This window comes from Haliotis cracherodii, unplaced genomic scaffold (assembly GCF_022045235.1).
Source record: "Haliotis cracherodii isolate W230 unplaced genomic scaffold, xgHalCrac1.p SCAF_22, whole genome shotgun sequence".
In the NCBI taxonomy this organism is placed as follows: Eukaryota; Metazoa; Mollusca; class Gastropoda; order Lepetellida; family Haliotidae; genus Haliotis; species Haliotis cracherodii.
Genome location: NW_027266278.1, coordinates 13,095,197 through 13,115,947, shown reverse-complemented (window position 1 = coordinate 13,115,947; position 20,751 = coordinate 13,095,197). Strand labels below are relative to the sequence as shown.

Sequence of the window (20,751 nt, the reverse complement as noted above, 5' to 3'; positions counted from 1 at the left end):
TTATTTCACGATGGGCAGATCTGTAGTTCCGAGTTGTGGAGTTATTCTGTGACTATGTAATCTGTATTGAACTATTATCGATATCAAACAAATAACACGTTGAACCAATGGTTCACACCCAAAGCATCAGACAAAACAAACATTCTCCAGAAACAAATATTTTCTTAACACCAACAACCAACATATATTACTTACAAACAAAAATAGAAATAGTGACATGTTTAACTAACAATTACCTCACGTGACGTACATGAATAATATTACATAAGACAATAATATCTTCTACAAAGATATATCAGAACGGACATATCAATAGTACCTGATCGTTTCTAACATATACTGATGAACTGAAATAAGGGAACATCACAAAAGTCCGTATTTACCCAGAAGATAATGTGGTAACAGGGTCACTTATATTTCATGGGCGGATACAGCTTTTTTGAAAAGGGGGATGCACAATTAAGATCTATTTATTGTCTTTGGTGGTAATTTATACAGAAATAAAGATTTTTTTCGAAATAAAAAGGGGGGTTGCGCACCCCTCACCCCACCCCCCACCCCCCTCTGTATCCGCCCATGTATTTTACTGTATGTCTTAATAATGTCGATATGAAATATTTGTTACATGTTCCGTTATTTCCTTTCAACAGTATGTGTATATATAACATACATCTAGTCACCTCTCTCCATGTTTCATTTCACAATCTCATTAAAATCAAAACTCAGTTCTCGATACCCATAAACAAATATCTCAGGACGTCCTATCGCGTCAGAACGACCTTTCGCGAACTTTGACCTACCAATGAAAAGACAAACAAGAAGTCGATATTAGCCAATCAGAAAGCATTAGATCTCCTCAGATCTTTGTTTAGGGTTAGCAAGAACTCAGATCTGATTTTAATGAGAGGGTTCATTGTACGAAGCGAAGTTTGTTTCCTCCCTTGTAATCTAAACTGATGTGATGTTTCTGATCGATTTTTCAGGAAAACATAATCCCCTTAAAACACAATTCGTCAATTGAGTGATTTCACATGTTGAATCAACATTATCCATCCATTATCATTCGCAATCACAGTTTTTTCAACGCTTGAAATATCAGTTTTTCACAACACACGATTGCCATGTAGATGTGAACCAATCACATTGCGCCAACTTTCAACCAATCAGACTGCTCCATGTCAAAGCCAATCACCACACGCCACACTTGTTGTCCGGATTCATTTTGGTTTTGGGACTGCATTTAAAGGCATCTCTGAAGTAGTCCGAATTTGACACTGTGCCGATAACCCTGAAACCATGGAAACGAGAGTGAGTCAGTGAGTCAGTGAGTCAGTGAGGGAGGGAGGGAGGGAGGGAGTGGGTGGGTTGGTGAGTGGGTGAGTGGGTGTGGGAGTGAGTGGGTGGGTGGGTGTTTAAGTGAGTGAGTGTGGAAGTGAGTGAGTGAGTGAGTGAGGGAGGGAGGGAGGGAAGCAGGGAGCGAGTAAGCCCTGAGTGAGGTGAAATGGGAGGTAATGTTGCGTTCAAGAGTATTGTACTTATATAGCCACACGCATGCACGTGTGTGAGGCTGCTTGTACTAGTCGGAGTTTATGCCCGTTAATATGGCTAGCCCGGTGAGATACCATAGCGCAGTTTAACATGAATACCCCACTCAGACACAGTATACTGACCCCGAGCCGATCAATCCTTGTTTTAGCCCCTTAATGCCGTGTAACAGGGTAACAGGATAACAGGGTAACAGGATAACAGGGTAACAAGTGGCACATTGTTGAAACTCTCGAGCATAGGTAGTGATGACAAACCCAAAAACATGGCTAGGGCGACAAAAGGACCTGAACCCACGATAATACGTTTCTGGCACCACTAAGAGACGCGAAATGCGATGTATTAGACGACTTGGCTACTTCAAAACAAAAACATTACTGCTGATTGTCAATGTAGCAGCTGACAAATTCCGTTCCGGGATGGTATTTGGGCCACGACCTGCTATACACACTCCTCTCTCCACAGTATGGGCCATATAGTAGGCTACTGAGGCTCAGTGGGAAGGTTCGAACCACGGACCTTCTGATCTGAGGTCGGACGCCTTGTCTGCCTGACGAATGAGATAAGCCCTTCAGGGTTAAATGACAACCTCCCCCCCCCCCCCCCCCCCCCCCCCCAAACACACACACACTTAAGATCCGGGGTAGAACTTGTCTCCAGCAATCCTTGCTTGTCGTAAGAAGCGACTAATGGGATTGGGTGGTCATTCGCAGTGATACATGTCATTGTATCTCAATTAATTAGATCGATGCTCGTGATGTCATCACTGGATTGCCTCGATTATTTATCGCTTCAATTTTGTTGAGTGTGGCGTTAAACAACAAACAAACAGACATGTCCCCTCACACCTATTTAACCCACTCCCTCAATGACTGTCTCACCTGAACTTGGAGGGACTGTGGGGGTCGGTGATGATCTGGTTGTGAAGAGCCGCATCAGTGCTCAATGAACACCATCCCTGCAAATACATTCACGTGGAGAAAGAATCAAGGGACAATCAGATGAGTGCGGTAATGGCTATTTGGTGTGTGTGCACAAAGGCGACCCAGAACGAAAACCAAATGTAGCATGTTGTAGGCAGTAAATGTATCTGAGAGTGAATTTTGATATTTTGGACCCCTCCCTATTAAACATGCAGGATCCTCCCTTGTTGCGGCATCTATACTGAACCGCAAAAGAAACGTCACCATGGATAGATATATGAGAAACCTTATTTGTCCAAACACTGTAAACATACATTGAGACACATTAAAAAGATGAAACTTGGCAAAACTTATCATCAAGGTTGAAATTAAAGTTCTCAAATGTTCTTAAAGTGAAACACGACACTTTTAGGTCAAAGAATGGAGAACATTTTTGTTGCTTAATCTAATTTAGAGGAGACATTAATGCCACAATATTCGCCTCCCGTTACCTGAGCAAAGTTGACGAAGAACAGCTGCTCATGTGATAGTTCCAAACCCGGAAGTGGCGGTTCCTCTCCGTTTTCGGACACCCACTTCCGGTAAGCCTGAAACAGACCGTAACCATTCCATCAGTATCAATGTCATTCTTTACCCCTGGCCCCGTTCTGTAATCTGCCACAAGACTGACGTATCGATCGATCAACAAACTGATAAGATCTCTCGTATGATTACTAGTCCTTTGGATGGGGGCACGGGTGGCTCAGTCGTCTAAGGCGCCGCGATTCACTGTGCAGAGTTGCGTCCCTTGGGCACGCCAGAAACCTATGATTGTGGGTTCGAATCCCGGTTCGCCCCGATTAAGTTTCAAGGTTTGTCAGCACCATACCCGTGCTCGTGGGTTTCACCGAAGTGGTAAACGTCTAAGACCTTCATCACTTCGGGCTTTCCTCCCACATTAAGCTGACACACCGTGATATAAGTGGAATATTGTTAAAAGCGGCGTTAAACCCAATTCACTCACTCACTCACTAGTCCTTTGGTCAAGGAATCCCTCCTTAAAATCATTTGTTTATCGGTACAGTTTGTGTCAAAATATACCGTTGACCAAAAGAAAATATACACCCATGTATGATTGTCGCTAAAAATGAAACGAATAAGAAATGGCTATTCGATGGTGATGTTTTGAGAAGAGTATCGTAGTTGTGTTTTGGACCTGAAGTTTGTATGTGTCCGCAACTTGTTCAGCCTAATTTGATAACATTAGTAAAGTTTTGGCCAAATCCAATTTTCAAGTGAATACATTGTAGCCATCTGATCCACATTTGCACCATGCTTGACATACTACGAGAATCCCCAGCACCCTATGCTTGTCGTAGCCTGCGAATCCCCAACACCCTATGCTTGTCAACTGGGAATCCCCAACACACTATGCTTGTCAACTGGGAATCCCCAACACCCCATGCTTGTCGTAGCCTGGGAATCCCCAACACCCTATGCTTGTCAACTGGGAATCCCCAGCACCCTATGCTTGTCAACTGGGAATCCCCAACACCCCATGCTTGTCAACTGGGAATCCCCAACACCCAATGCTTGTCATAGCCTGGGAATCCCCAGCACCCTATGCTTGTCAACTGGGAATCCCCAACACCCCATGCTTGTCAACTGGGAATCCCCAACACCCCATGCTTGTCATAGCCTGGGAATCCCCAACACCCTATGCTTGTCAACTGGGAATCCCCAACACCCTATGCTTGTCAACTGGAAATCCCCAACACACTATGCTTGTCAACTGGGAATCCCCAGCACCCTATGTTTGTCGTAGCCTGGGAATCCCCAACACCCTATGCTTGTCAACTGGGAATCCCCAACACCCTATGCTTGTCGTAGCCTGGGAATCCCCAAAACCCTATGCTTGTCGGAGCCTGGGAATCCCCAACACCCCATGCTTCTCATAGGCCGGGAATCTCAGTCGGGGCCCAGGTTCAAATTTGTCCTTAGCAACCATCAAAATGGATCGTGGCCAGGCTCGCTCACTTCAATGCGTGTCATTGTACCACTGGTTTGTCTGTGCCACGGGGTTATACAGCTGAGAGTAAATCAACCAATCTGACAGACAGAACCTACCTCGAAGGATGCCTTGATTCCGCCATTGTCCGCCATGTTTTCCCCGAGGGTCATCTTACCATTCACCTGAAATGCAATTCCTATGTTAAACACAAGACAAACGGAGTTGTTTCTCTGTAAAGCTGCAAGACATAGGATCGTGAAGAGTAAAGCATTTGAGATAAACAATAGCACAGTGTTACAACATTTGGGAGGATTCATTTTGTTAAGGTGAGGTGAGGTGAGGTGAGGTGAGGTGAGGTGAGGTGGTGGTGAGGTGAAATTGGGTTTAACGTCGTGTCCAAGATTATTGCACTTATATAGCAACGAGCTATGTGTCTGTGGCTGCTTGTACTTGTCTGGACTAATTTTATAGTGCTAGCACACTGAGGCCAATGATGTCGCAGATTAACATGAATACACTACTCAGACACAGCACACTCAGAATCCGAGCTGACCATTCCTTGTTTTGGCCCCTTAATGCCGAGAGCCATCTTTTGACGTCTTTTGGTAGGACGCAGCCGGGGATCGAACCCGGGACCTTCCGCTCTCCGGGCGGATGCTCTACCAGTCTACCAAGGAGGAGGTCGATTTTGTTAAGACTCCCATACTGTGGACTTGTCAATTGTAGGGTTCACAAGGGACTGACAATGTATTACTCTGCGATGCAAAGGCAGTTGGGCGTGGCGTCGCGTGGCATGGCATGGCGTGGCGTGGCGTGGCGTGGCGTGGCGTGGCGTGTGAGACAAACGAGAGCCAGTGCTTCAAAACATATACTAGTACTCTTATTCTTAAACAGCAACACACTTTCTTTTAGACCATTCGGCATGTACAGTGAACGATTTAATTTGGGGGACAACTATTTTCTTTGTCCATCAGAGGAGTCATCTGGTTAAACTACTGACTTGGTCATAGTTATTTCCTCTGTCTAATATACAATTTAGCCATACAAATGTGTTTATGTTGTAGCTTCCACATTCACAAGAAGTGAAGGAAAGGCCAACTTTGGACACTTGTAAGTTAAGTACAGTTTAATTGTTGAGAACGTTAAAGATGACTTCACAGGGAATGGACAGCTTAATTCCCAAGAACAGTGAAGGTTAAGAATAGCTTTCAACTCTTGAGATTTGTGAAGGCTGAGAGCAGCTCTATTTGGAGAAATATGAAGGTAAAGGAGAACTTGATTACCGAGAACAGGAAAGCTTACTTGATCTCCTCAGATACTCACATGATCTCCTCAGATACTCACATGGTTTCCTCAGGTACTCACATGATCTCCTCAGGTACTCACATGATCTCCTCAGGTACTCACATGATCTCCTCAGGTACTCACATGATCTCTTCAGGTACACACATGATCTCCTCAGGTACTCACATGATCTCCTCAGGTACTCACATGATCTCCTCAGGTACTCACATGATCTCCTCAGGTACTCACATGATCTTCCTTAATGGAGAAGCTGGAATACTGGTCCACCAAGCACTTGGCTAAATTGGTGAACTTGGCCAAAGAGGAGTTGGTCCACCATTGATGGAAGTTCCCCACCATGTCGTACTGGCGACCTGCATACAAAGGGAGTGAGTGAGTTGGGTCTATAGTCACTTTCAGTTATCACAGCCTGGCAGCTTGATATGGGAGGAAAGCCCGAAGTGATGCAGGTCTCTCACGTTTACCACTTTGGTGAAACCCACAAGCAGGGGTATGGTGCTGAGAGACCTAGAAACATACTTGGGGCGAACCGGGATTCGAACCCACAAACATAGGCCCAATCATTCTGGCACGCCTAAGTGATGCAACTCTGCACAACAATTCGTGGCGCCTTAAGCGATTGGCCACCCGTGTCGCCACCAGCAAACAGAGGCATTGACTGTGTCCTGGGACCTGCACTGTGTACAGGGGCGATTGCTTATGAAAACATATTTCATATTTGGCTCGACCTCGGTTAAGATCCTGTTTTAGAATTATTTTTCAGCAACCCATGCTTGTAATTAGAGGCGATTAACGGGATGGGATCGTGTGGTTAGGCTCGCTGACACGGTTGATGTAGTCATCGTATCCCAATTGTGAAGATCGATGCTCATGATATCAATCACTGCATTGTCTGGTCCAGACTCGATTATTTACATACCGCCATCATATAGCTGGAATATTGCTGAGCATGGCGTTAAACAACCAACAAACAAAACGATATAGATACTGATGATCTATATTGGGGTGTAAAATTCTTGCTTTTAGTTTTACACACAATGACCTACCCAGTTACACATTCTGAGAATTTAAAAATATTAACTTTTTGTCATAAAAGTGTGTCCACCGTCTACAGTACCTTCGTCATCAAAGCCGTGTGTGATTTCATGACCAATGACCATTCCTATTCCGCCGAAAACAAGGGACCTGGAACAGAAACACTTCAATGGGTGTCATAAGAAACACTTCAGTGGGTGTCATTAGAAACACTTCAAGGGTGTCATAAGAAACATTTCAGTGGATGTCATAAGAAACACTTCAATGGGTGTCATAAGAAACACTTCAATGGGTGTCATAAGAAACATTTCAGTGGATGTCATAAGAAACACTTCAATGGGTGTCATAAGAAACACTTCAATGGGTGTCATAAGAAACACTTCAATGGGTGTCATAAGAAACACTTCAATGGGTGTCATAAGAAACACTTCAGTGGGTGTCATAAGAAACACTTCAATGGGTGTCATAAGAAACATTTCAGTGGGTGTCATAAGAAACACTTCAATGGGTGTCATAAGAAACACTTCAATGGGTGTCATAAGAAACACTTCAATGGGTGTCATAAGAAACACTTCAATGGGTGTCATAAGAAACACTTCAATGGGTGTCATAAGAAACACTTCAGTGGGTGTCATAAGAAACACTTCAATGGGTGTCATAAGAAACACTTCAATGGGTGTCATAAGAAACACTTCAGTGGGTGTCATAAGAAACACTTCAATGGGTGTCATAAGAAACACTTCAGTGGGTGTCATAAGAAACACTTCAATGGGTGTCATAAGAAACATTTCAGTGGGTGTCATAAGAAACATTTCAGTGGGTGTCATAAGAAACACTTCAATGGGTGTCATAAGAAACATTTCAGTGGGTGTCATAAGAAACACTTCAATGGGTGTCATAAGAAACACTTCAATGGGTGTCATAAGAAACACTTCAGTGGGTGTCATAAGAAACATTTCAGTGGGTGTCATAAGAAACACTTCAGTGGGTGTTATAAGAAACATTTCAGTGGCTGTCATAATAAACACTTCAATGGGTATCATAAGAAACGTTACCGTTGCTGTCATAAGAAACACTTCAATGGGTGTCATAAGAAACGTTTCCATGGCTCTCATAAGAAACACTTCGATGGGTTTCAGTAAAAGGCGACTAACGAGTTCGGGTGGTCAGGCTCGCAGACTTGGTTGATACATGTCATCGATCCCAATTGCGTGGATCGATGCTCATGATATCAACCGCTAGATTGTCTGGTCCAGACTCGATTATTTACAGACCACCGTCATATACCTGGAATATTGCTGAGTGCGGCGATAAACAACCAACCAACCAACCAACCGTGATTCGTTAATCAAGACAGTTGATAAACTGCAAGATTGCATTCATCTTCCTGAGGCAAGCGTGCCCACTAGCCTATATTAAAGCATTGTTTCAACCCTTGCCACACTAAGGCCACGTTTCTTGGCTCGACCCTGGCGCCACCTCGCGTAGATGACGAGTTGTGCCCCTTGTAATGGAAACGCGATATCCAATGAGATCGTATAGCTTTACAAATATGGCGAATACCATATAGGCGACGACCTAATCGATCAGATAACGAAAACAACCGCGATTTCATCCCTGAAACAAAGACATGCATCGGTAAATCACATTCAGACGAAGGTGTACCAGTCGTGGATGTTGTGCGACGTTCTCTGATTGGACTATCCATATGTGCGATAGTCCGATCATATTTGGCACAGGAAAGTGGGCTTGATGTGGTAAGGGTGGATACAAGACTTTGATCAAATGGCTAGTGGACGTTCTTGCCTCGGGAAGATGGCACATTGGGTGTTGATAGTTTCATTGAGAACGACTTTGTCCAGATTAGCGACAACGTTGAGTGAGGAGACGTTCAAGCACCAGTTCGAACTTTATATAGTAGGTCATATAGTGCAAACTGACCTACTATGCCACAGATTAACATAGACACCCCACTCAGACATATTACACTGACTCCGAGACGGCCAGTCTGTTTTGTTCCCTTAGTGCCGAGGGGGCACGGGTGGCCCAGTCGTCTAAGGCGCCGCGATTCGCTGTGCAGAGTTCGTCCCCTGGACACGCCAGAAACCTATGATTGTGGGTTCCAATCCCGGTTCGCCCCGATTATGTTTCTAGGTTTGTCAGCACCATACCCATGCTCGTGGGTTTCACCGAAGTGGTAAACATCTGACACCTGCATCATTTCGGGCTTTCATTCCACGCTAAGCTGAGACACTGTGATATAACTGGAATACTGTTAAAATTGTTAAGCCCAAACTCACTCACTCACCCTTAGTGCCGAGTGAGTTTAGCAATATTTCAGCAATATCATTGTATCCATGTGGGGAATCGAACCCGGGGCTTCGGCGTGACGAGCGGACCCTTTAACTACTAGCCTACCCCACTGCCCCCATATTGCCGAGCGCCAGGCAGGGTAAGAACAAGTACCACAATTTAACGTCTCTGGTACAAGGACAGGGGATCCAACCGCCGACCCCCACCTCCCTGGCAGAATGAGGCGGTCTACACACAACGTACTTACATGGGGTATTCCTTGCTGTAGAATGGAGGCTGCAGTATAGCCGCGGGGAACGCTGGAATGACAGACGTAATGCATACTAAGACACACTGACTTAAAGTCCAGAATTAAGCCTGATGGATATTTTCAACTTGAACAACATGACAATTCAAGAATATCTTTATCTGGTCTCAAGGGATGTCAGACTAACTGTGAACTCATCTTTGCGTTAATCATTAATTCATGGATAATCCTAGCCTTGATTTACATATAATCCTCGCCTGGATTCATCAATAACCCTAGCCTTATAATCCTAGGCTTAATTTACCAATACTCTTAATCTTAAATAAATAACCAATAACGGCGAGAAACAATATTCACTCAGCCATCTATATTCCTGAAGAGGTAGAGGAAATTACGGCATCGTATTTAATACTTATGAACTATTATTTTACAATGCATGAATTAACAAGAAACATAATTTCTGAGGCCAATGACGAAGTTCTACGTACTGATGGAGTTTCTGTTGGGGCTGTAGAAGGCGTTAACAATGGCGGGGGTTGTCGTCCACCTAAAACAAACGCCATCACGTTCATTCATCGACAGAAACAAATCGACAAAAAAATCAAATAAAAATCAGTCCAGGATTTGTTATACTCAATTATTTCCCTACAATCCGAAGGTGAAACACAATTCATGTTATGCTTTGTATGCCACAAATACTAAAATAAATTAATGTGTTGAAAGATTGAAAACTTTGTTTTCCCTAAAAACTAGCTTCTGAATATTAATATGTACTGGTAACATTTAACGAAGTGAACACCGTCTGCATGTGACCCGACTCCGCGCGGCACTGGTGGTCCAAAGCTCTAAGGCGCCGCAAATCGCTATGCAGGGTTGCGTCCCTTAGTTGTGAGAGTATCCGCTTATCGAGAGCTGCGATCTCACTTGAAAAAAGTAGATATCAAAACTGACGTGCCGGGAGGGCAAGAGCAGTCCAGTCATGTGAGGCGCCGCGATTCGCTGTGCAGAGTTGCGTCCCTTGGGCACGCCAGAAACCTATGATTGTGGGTTCGAATCCAGGTTCGCCCTAATTATGTTTCTAGGTTTGTGGTAAACGTCTGAGACCTGCATCACTTCGGGCTTTCCTCCCACATTAAGCTGACACGCCGTGATATAACTGGAATACTGTTAAAAGCGGCGTTAAACCCAACTCGTGGGTTCCAAATTCGGTTCGCCCTGAATATATTTTTGGGTTTGTCATCGCGTCTAAGACCTTCAGAACTTCGGTCTTTCCTCCCAAAGGTAGCTGATACGCCGACATACTGACATATAGCCGACATACTGTTGAAATCGGCGTTAAACACAACTCACTCACTCACTCATTATCTCATTCTCCCCAACTCTCACAAGCCCGCTACCGTGAAGATCCGGTTAGATAAAAGGTCTTCCGCAGCCCATGCTTGTCTAGCGGGATCGGGGATCAGGCTCGCTGACTGGTTGATGCATGTCATCGTATCCGAGTTGCGTAGATCGACGCTCATGATGTCAGTCACTGGATTGTCAGGTCCAGACTCGATTATCTACAGACCGCCGTCATAAAGTGAGTGAGTGAGTGAGTATGGTTTTACGCCGCTTTTAACAATATTCCAGCAATATCACGGCGGGGGACACCAGAAATGGGCTTCACACATTGTACCCATGTCGGGAATCGAACCTGGGTCTTTGGCGTGACGAGCAAACGCTCTAACCACTTGGCTACCCGACCGCCCCCCGTCATATAGCTGGAATATTGCTGAGTGTGGCGTTAAACAACAAACAAAAAAACAAAAAAATCACAAGCACGCTGGCACTGCCTGACTCACGCACGCGCTCGATCATAACTGGTCACCGTTCCAGATGACGACAGAATCTTAACCCCGTTTATTAGCTCGTACAGATCAGCTTGACTAGGGTCCCGCCTTTTTGACAACTACAAGCTTAACTACATAAACCCGAATGCGGAGTAGTCTCCCTTACTCTTCCCTGTCCACCAGGCGGCGCAGATACCAGGCGTTGTCTCTGACGCGGTCCTTCAGTAGCGTCAGAACATTCTCAAAATACGTCGTCTCGTTGAAATCCACCTGAAAACACAAAAGGAAAACAAAATGCATGTTTTTTTATTTGCTCTTAGACAAAAATGCATGAAAACAAAATGTATGTTTTTTAATTGCTCATAGAAACAAATGCTCAATAACATGGATACTATGGATATAAAAATCTCTTACAATTTTCAATAATAAAGTTTGAAAAACACCAATTAAGAAAAATAAATAAGTCTTTAGGGTAAGAACTATATGCGCAGGCGTAACTGTTTTGAACACCTTAAAAAGCAACATTCTAATCTGTTTTGCATTTAATTTTTGGGGACCGACCACAAGATATTCAGGGGTGAATTATGAAACAATTTTTTTTTTCAATTTCCGGAAAATACATGAAAATTATAAAAAAAACACCTTGAAAACAAAATAAATCAATTACATATTTTGTTTCTCTGACAAAAGAACCCTCAGACGAAGTGAGAATGTTAGACAGGGTAGTGCAGGGATGAATCTAGACCCAGAGGCCGATATTTGGTCTGCAGTAAATATCAGAAACACTTCTCAAATAATGTTATTATTGTTATAATCAATGTTACGGCTTGGTGCGGTGACTTGTATTTCACAGACCACATGGTCAATAGAAATAGAAAGAGGATGTGGTATATTTCATTGAATGCCGTGTTAAAATACTTTGGATTTTAAGAAAATAACAACTGTGAAATAAATCCAGAGTATGAACAAAGTAAACCTTTTAAAGCCCTGGTTGTCCCAAAATGATTTCGCGGACACGATGACCCTGACTACAGCGTTGTCACAACAGTACCATACTCAACGTCCCGTGAACATCCGGGTTAGAATTGATCCCCAGCAACCCATGCTTGTCATAAGAGGCGACTCACGGGATCGGGTGGTCAGGCTCGCTGCCTTGGTTGATGCATGTCATCGTATCCCAACTGCGTAGATAGATGCTCTTTATGTCAATCCTGGATTGTCTGGTTCAGACTTCATTATTTACAGACCGCCATCATATAGCTGGAATATTGCTGAGCGTGGCGTTAAACAACAAGCAAACAAAAAACCATAGCAACACACAAAAAGTAAGTTTCTTACATCCCCATACTCATCGTTGAGAATGGTGTCATTCAGCATGTTGTCAGGGTAACCGATCTTCTCCAATATTGCCTGGGCCTGGAACAGAAAAAAATGTTTATCATTCTAAGGAGCTATATATCAAGATGAGGCAGGTTGGTAGCAGTGACAATAACTTGCCAGCGTGCTCTGTCCACGCAATTCCGATGAATACATTGTATTAAAAAGGGAATAATTCCTTGCAGTTTAGGCAGAGTTGCGTCCCTTGGCCGTGCCAGAAACCCATGATCGTGGTTTCGAATCCAGGTTCGCCGTGACTATATATCTAGGTTTCCTTGAACCATACCCGTGTTTGTGGGTTTCACGTCTACCCCCATCACGTCGGTCTTCGGTCCCACATGGGTTCGAATCCCGGTTCGCCCCGATTATATTTCTAGGTTTGTCAGCACCATACCCGTGCTCGTGGCTTTCACCGAAGTGGTGAACGTCTGAGACCTGCATCACTTCGGGCTTTCCTCCCACATTAAGCTGACACGCCGCGATATAACTGGACTACTGTTAAAAGCGGCGTTTAACCCAACTCACTCACTCAATCACTCACTTCGGTCCCACAAGAAGATGGAACACCGTGGCATAACTGTCCAATTCACCAGGGGTGCCACTAGGTTAATTCTAATCGTAAGCAAATCTAATTTTACGAGGACCCGCTAGTTGAAAATTTTAAAAATTAGATGCTCTTAAACGCTATTTCCTGCATTTTAGGACCATTTATGTTAGATATTATCAGCTACAAATAATGGTATTTTTTATTACATTTTTTATTAGTAATATTTATACATTTTGGACTTACATGCATGAAACATCTAGGAAGTCAAATGAAATTTGAACATTAAACCGACCTATCAATATAATGAAACTAATTGTTTTAACGCGAGCCGATAAATATAATGAAAATAATTGTGCGAGCGATGCTCATGATTTCAATGACATGATTGTCTGGTCCAGACTCTATTGGGGCGGTCGGGTAGCCTAGTGGTTAAAGCGTTCGCTCGTCACGCCGAAGACCCGGGTTCGATTCCCGACATGGGTACAATATGTGAAGCCCATTTCTGGTGTCCCCCGCCGTGATATTGCTGGAATATTGCTAAAAGCGGCGTAAAAACATACTCACTCACTCACTCACTCCAGACTCTATTATTTACAGACCGCCGTCATATAGCTGGAATATTGCTGAGTGCGGCGTTAAACAACAAACAAACAAACAAACAGTTGTGCGAGCGCGGTTTTCTTTCGTCACAAACCATCTTCCTCTAAAATCCAAAAGCGCGTAAAGATTCCGATTTTCAAGTTAGACAATAAATATCACGTCCGACCGTGCAGAGTTTGAGGTTTACTTCTTAAAGAAAATTGCTTTTTTTGGTGTAAACAATAATTGTGCTTCCTTTCTGTGTAAGCAATTGTTTTTCTTCTACAATGGTAGTTTCACCCTGTTCACTCACTCATTATCATGATTATCTCAGATATACCTTATGCAGGGCGTATTTCCGGGTCTGCTCGTCCATCCAGGTCGCCTTCCGCAGTAGGTTCTCGAAGGATTCCCTCAGGTAGCGGATCATCGTGACAGCCTGCAAGGACAAATGGTCCGGTGACCACAGTAAACTACGGTTATAACGAACACGCTTATAACGAACTGACCGATATAACAAACTTATTTTTAGTCCCGCCCATTGGTTGTATATATGCTGTATATATGCTTATAACGAACTACGGTTATAACGAACTAAAATTAGTGGTCTCTTTGAGTTCGTTATAACCGTAGTTTACTGTATGTACTTGTACCATACGTGTCCCTTTATCAACAGTATTACATATATTTTATGAGCGCTTCATACGATATAACCAAAATTTCCAAATCTTTTGAGTGGTATGTTTTCTAATATTGGAGTAAGCAGAGTGTATACAACAGTTTTATCATGTCGTGTCATGACGATGGCAGCAAAAAGGTTTTTGCATTACAGAAAGGGCTGGGCGGAGGGGGAAAAATATGGTTCAGGGACTGTGAGACAGACTAACTTGGGGCTGAATATCGGCCTCTGAGCTTTATAAGTTCATTCAAGAATTAGAAAAAAAAACATTTTTTAGAGTTTTATGGTCAAAATTTGAACAGCACGCCACACCAAATTCTACGCAATGATCCCTTACATTTTGCTTGGCTTTCCTGTCAAAGTAGTTGTCGATGAAGAGTCTGCCCACGGCGTCGCCCATGTTGTTGTTGACGTAGTCCACGCACATCCTCCATTTTGGCGGCATGCGTTTGGTACCGAATATGACCTGGAGCAGAGCACGGGATTTAATAGTGAGTGAGTGAGTTAACGTTTAACGTCGCATCGGCAATATATAACGACGGGAGCGTGTTATACATTCATGAAAAAACGAATACAATAAAAAATATTGTAATATAAAACATATCGTACATTAAAAGTAAACCATGAACCACATGAGCTACAATAAAAGCATATCTTTAAACACATATTCATAATTTAAAATACACACCAATTTTTTAAAATATTTCAAAATCAAATATTCATTAACATGGGTAAATAATTCTTTTAGGCTTGCTGTCTTGTAACACGAATCCCCACCGACTGCAAAATCCACGAAGTCAAGCAAAATATGCCAGATTTAATAAAGTGCCACCGTAGAGGGTTGTGCAGCGAGTTGATCCATACATGGTCGAAGGACATACAAGCCCGTGAAGTATTGACGATGAGTGAGTATGGTTTTACGCCGCTTTTTGCACTATTCCAGACATATCACGGCGGGGGACACCAGAAATGGGCTTCACTCATTGTACCCATATGGGGAATCGAACCGGGGTCTTCGGCGTGACGAGCGAACGCTTTAAAGGGGCACTGATCTAACGCAATTCCCCGGGACTGGTTGTTGCCTTTGTTATTGTTTTTTCCCAGTGAGTACCCGGATGAAGAGCAGAAATCTAGACTAGCTCGCGACCTCTGTTGCGCCATTCGTAAGCGCATTAGTCACTTTTATGGATACCGGTAGTAATAAGAGCGTATGGTCACATTGATCAACAAAATGAAATACAGTTTTCGAGATAATAAGGAAATGTAGGTATCTTTGTGGGTAGCATCGGTAATGGTGACGAAGTTTTGATAAGTCACTTGCTTGGTGATTTTGCGATTTTCGTTTACACTATTTTGACTTGCAACACAAAGTAAATATTTCATCTGAGCATTGCTTTTTTTAAAGTGTGTATATATTTTTACTGTCAAAATGTGTAACATATTTATTAAACGTATAAATATTCAGTTATTTTACAAAGTAACTGAAAAAAATTACCATCTGTATTATTATGATAACGAATTCCAAACATTTTGATGTTTAATGTCATCACCAAGAGACTGAAAATGTTACGTTGAAAAGTACATTTCTATGTTGTTTGGCTTCTAATCCTACATAATAATCTGTTGTGATGTTTGTAGGCCCTTTTGATCGTCTTAATCAATCTGGACAGATTTTTTAGTCAAAATGACTGAAATATTTACACATTTTATAAATTGCCTGAGAGAATCACATTTTACAAATTGACGGTAATCTATACACGCTTACAAAGGAAATGACCTGTGAAAACAACGTCTATCGCGCATTGAAGAATTTCCCAACCAAGACGTAGAGAAACAAGAACGAATCGGTTCAAATGAAGGAAAACAAAATGCAAATACCATATTTACAACATACCAAATTTATGTGTATAAATAGGCAGCTTCCTTGTTCGAGGAATGTATCTGTGAATATCCACACAAAGGAATAATGTCCCACTCATCTGCAGCTATACAAAATAACTTATTCGATGTCACGTGTCTCTGTAACTATCAAATATTCTAAAAGATATATATCGTTTCGGGACATTATAACCAGTGTTCGTTTCTCAACTGATCACTTGGATTGTTTCAGGTGTTTCACATAGGTGTCAAGTCTCAAGGGTTGGCTGAGAAAGGCCACGTGACAACTATTTTCATTACGTCCACGGTTCCTAAAAAATCCACTGAGTTTGATAACAATGAGCAACCAATCAACGTATTATCAGTTAACCCTTTGAACAAAGTATGTTGTTTTTACATCGGCACTTCACGCCATGATATGAGTGTATTCCCTTTGTTTTAGTAAATCTAGACATGTAAACACTCACTTTTGACATATCCTCTGTGCAAGATAACAGTGATTAATCAATCAACGTATTTTCTGTTAATCCTTTGATGACTAGGAACGATCCGTTGATTTACCTAAAAAAGTAAATCAACTGATCATTCATCTCTTGCTGGGCTGCCACGTGCATATTACATAACCTCACTTCAAACCTGGATTTAGATTGAATAATTACCCCAGACACAATAAATGCCAAATGAGAACCTTTGTCAGGTAATCTAAGTGGTGCTACCACTAATTGTGCCTGTAATAAATTTATTAACTGAGCATCAAGTGAATGACGACAAATACACAAGTGTAGGTTATACGAGAAAACGTGGATGACAACAAGGGAGTAGTAATCGTATTATCGACGCAATCCGAAATCCGAAAATGCTTTCACTGCATGGATACTTTTTTTAGTATTAAACTATAACCATCTGGGGTATTTCCAAATGACGACTTCCGATGAGCTCCGCCGTTCTTTTTGTCTGTTTGTTTAGGCTGAAGAAATTAATTAACATGCGCCCTTTGTCGAATCTTTATAGATCACATTTAACCAATCAGTGTTTATTCAAAAATGCGTAAAACAAATATTGCCTACAGCCTCCAAGTTTATTTAGCTGTCCTTGCAGACGGTAGCCCAGTCTCTGGTCACGCTCAGTTGCGTATCATCCGGGTACTCACGGGGGAGAAAACAATAACAAAGGCAACAACCAGTCCGGGGAATGGCGTTAGATCAGTGCCCCTTTAACTACTTGACTACCCCACCGCCCTTACTGAATATGAAACTCTGTATGCCTGAAAAATGAGTCTGTTTATTATGCGCCAGAATCCAAACACTAGTATGCGGTGACGTCACAGGAATACTGTTCAAAGCGGCTTTCAATCCAACTCACTCACTCACACACTCACACCCCATGATTGTCGTAAGAGGCGACTAACGGGATCGGGTGTTCAGGCTTGCTGACTTGGTTGATGCACGTCATCGATCCCAATTGCGTGGATCGATACTCATGTTGTTAATCACTGAATTGTCTTGTCCAGACTCGATTATTTACAGACCGCCGTCATATACCTGGACTATTGCTGAGTGAAGCGTTAAACAACAAACAAACAAACACACACTCACACACAAGTATGATCAAATCACTACACCATTATTACCCCTGTCAATGGATCAGTGTGTCCTCGAATGTCATTCTCAGCTCCCCGGGGAGTATATTTTGTGTTATGAGATTGTACAATGGTATGATATCCCCCCGATATATATCAGCACTGCTCGTCTCGGCTTGGAGTGAATCGACCAGCCTCTCCCCACAGCTTTTACCATCAGACTAAGTCTGAATCCTGTCAGCAACGTCATCCAGTATTTATGTCATATGGTATTGCTTATTTTACTGTCCTTTGCCAACAGGCTTTTATGGCTGAAATACTGCACTTGTGGCGCTGGGTTAATTTTAACGAGCGTTTCCAACGGTACTGATTTCACTCTCGAAAGACAAGTTTGTTTCTTTGTTTGTTTGTTTGTTTGTTTGTTGTTTAACGCTGCACTCAGCAATATTCCAGCTATATGACGGCGGTCTGTAAATAATCGAGTCTGGATTAGACAATCCAGTGATTGACAGCGTGAGCATCGATCCACGCAATTGGGATCGATGACATGTATCAACCAAGTCAGCGAGCCTGACCACCCGATTCCGTTAGTCGCCTTTTACGACAAGCATAGTCGCCTTTTACAGCAAGCATGGGTTGCTGAAGACCTATTCTACCCCGGAATCTTCACGGGTCTCGAAGGACAAGTGATTTCTGTACAGCCTTACGTCCGTCCTACACAAACACTCCCACGGGAACTCGTTATTGGTCAGTATACCCCCTATACTGACCAATAACGAGTTCATGTGAACCCTCCCACCAGGGGTGCAACTAGGCCCAAAACCTTTCAAAAATAGATGCTCTTAAACGCCATTTCCTGCATTTTTGGACTGTTTATGTTAGATTTTATTTGCAACAAATAATGGTGAGCTTAAATTATATATATTTTTAGTAATATATGTAAATTTTGGACTTTCATTCGAGAAACATCTGGGATGTCAAATAAAATTTGAACATTAAAACGAATCGAAAATATTACTTTTATGTGTTTTTACATCTTCATTCGTAGTATGTGATGGTTATTTATTTATTTTCATATTTGAACGCGAGCCGACATATCATTATCATGAAAATAACCGTGCGAGCGCGGTTTGTTTACTCACAAACCATTTACAACTAAAATCCTAAAGTGCGTAAAGATTCCGATTTTCATGTCAGACAATGATATCACTTTCGACGGTGTGGAGTTTGAGGTTTACTTATAAAAAAGTGTTCTTTAAGGTATAAAAAATAATTGTGCTTTCTTTCGGTGTAAGCAATGGTTTTCTGCTACAATAGTAGTTTCGCCCCTGTCTCCCACAGGGTGACCCCTGGGAAGTGTGACGTCAGTGAGCGTATCTGTAGTCGTACCTTGTTGTAGTCTCGCTGGATGTCACGGATCCGCTCGTCCAGGTTGTTCACACGGTTCATCATGATCCGCCACATCATGTAATTGACCACTGTCCTGTGGGCGACATTGGGGGGTCAGTTTACAAGAGAAGATCACATTAACACGCTGCTACAGACACACTGCGGGGATCTGTCTAGCTCTGCCCAGAGGCCGATATTCAGCCCCAAATTAGTCTGTCTCTCAGTCCCGGAACCATATTATTTTCCTTCGGCTCCGCCATTAAAATATTGCAAAAGTCAAAATGAGGCAAGTCTAGATTTAACCCCGGTACTGAATCTCCCATTTCACATAAGCTTCTTTAATTGGAGTTTTTTGTTTCTGTCAAAATAATATATTTTCAGAGACTAAGTTTTAGTCCAGCCCAAAATCTGCAGCAAATTAATGTCAGTAAAAATACCTTAATTGGAATTACACACTTCCCAATTCAAGCTGCAGTAATGGCACCATCTTCAGCATAATGTATACAGTTATAACTAATGTTATGGTTTTGTAGAAGTGAAATTCGCTCAAAATAACGGTTTTTCCAAATTTCCTGCCAAAAGGACTGAATAAATCTCTGCTTAGAGAGGCGTCATGCTGGTCGAATCGTAGTGGTAATAATCTCTCATTGCAAAACTGAAACAATTAAGGATTATTTGAGTGAGTGAGTGAGTTAAGATTTAACGTCACATCGGCAATATTTCAGCCATATCGTGACGAAGGATTATTTGAATTAGTTCGGGGGTTGGGTTCAGTAGTATAGTATTTATGTTATATAGTGTTTGAGGTTTAAGAGTGAGTGAGTGAATTTCAGTTACATCATGACGTGTCCGCCAAAGCCCGAATTATAAGTATTGGCGCATGTCTAAGGAGTGTATACCACATCGGCGAAACAAAAGAGCCCATGTAAGGTGATGATAAACGAAGTCACAATCGAATCAGAGATTCGGACACACGGCCAGTGTATCCTGCTACTGCTAAGGGATGCAACTCCACAGAGCATTTTTCCTGAGGGCAATTCATCTATTCGTGGTTATAATTCAACTGTGATAATAGGTGCAATCAAACTTACTTGGGTGGGGTGTTCTTGATGACTTGAAGCATGTTCTTTATATAGTCAGGCGTGTACACCACGACCTGCTCGGAGGCTGTGATGGTCTGGTTGAATGGCCCGAATACGCCCTTGAGATACCCTAGCCAGTCAAACTGAATGCAAACAGACAGAGTCAGTGTTTTGTTTTGTTTGTTTGTTGTTAAACGCCGCAAAAAATGGGTTGAAACTTTGTTGACACAAACTCGATGTAACTTCGACTTTACTGCTTGCACAATTTTGTTTGTTTGTTTGTGTATTTGTTAAATGCCGCACTCAGCAATATCCCAGCTATATGACGTCGATCTGTAAATAATCAAGGCTGGACCAGACAATCCAGTGACTGACATCATGAGCATCGATGATTGGGATACGATGACATGCTTCAACAGAGTCCGATACCGTTTGTCCCCTCTTACAAGCATAG

At 42.5% G+C, this 20,751-nt stretch overlaps 1 protein-coding gene across 4 annotated transcripts in view; it reads right to left on the bottom strand.

Moving 5' to 3' along the window:
• Nucleotides 1-574: 574 nt before the first annotated feature.
• LOC139471236 (endothelin-converting enzyme homolog) overlaps nt 575-20,751 on the bottom strand; it is a 74,936-nt gene continuing 54,759 nt past the window's right edge. For all 4 annotated transcript variants that reach the window (XM_071253530.1, XM_071253532.1, XM_071253529.1 and 1 more), the window contains 14 exons: nt 20,307-20,440; nt 19,216-19,309; nt 14,707-14,835; nt 14,031-14,129; nt 12,526-12,603; nt 11,354-11,457; nt 9,847-9,905; nt 9,359-9,410; nt 6,881-6,948; nt 5,992-6,116; nt 4,575-4,640; nt 2,960-3,055; nt 2,427-2,503; nt 575-1,288 (listed from right to left, as the gene is read on the bottom strand). In XM_071253530.1, coding sequence (XP_071109631.1) covers nt 1,189-1,288; nt 2,427-2,503; nt 2,960-3,055; nt 4,575-4,640; nt 5,992-6,116; nt 6,881-6,948; nt 9,359-9,410; nt 9,847-9,905; nt 11,354-11,457; nt 12,526-12,603; nt 14,031-14,129; nt 14,707-14,835; nt 19,216-19,309; nt 20,307-20,440 — 1,281 coding nt within the window. In that variant the 3' untranslated portion in view covers nt 575-1,188. The remainder of the gene's footprint in view (nt 1,289-2,426; nt 2,504-2,959; nt 3,056-4,574; nt 4,641-5,991; nt 6,117-6,880; nt 6,949-9,358; nt 9,411-9,846; nt 9,906-11,353; nt 11,458-12,525; nt 12,604-14,030; nt 14,130-14,706; nt 14,836-19,215; nt 19,310-20,306; nt 20,441-20,751) is intronic.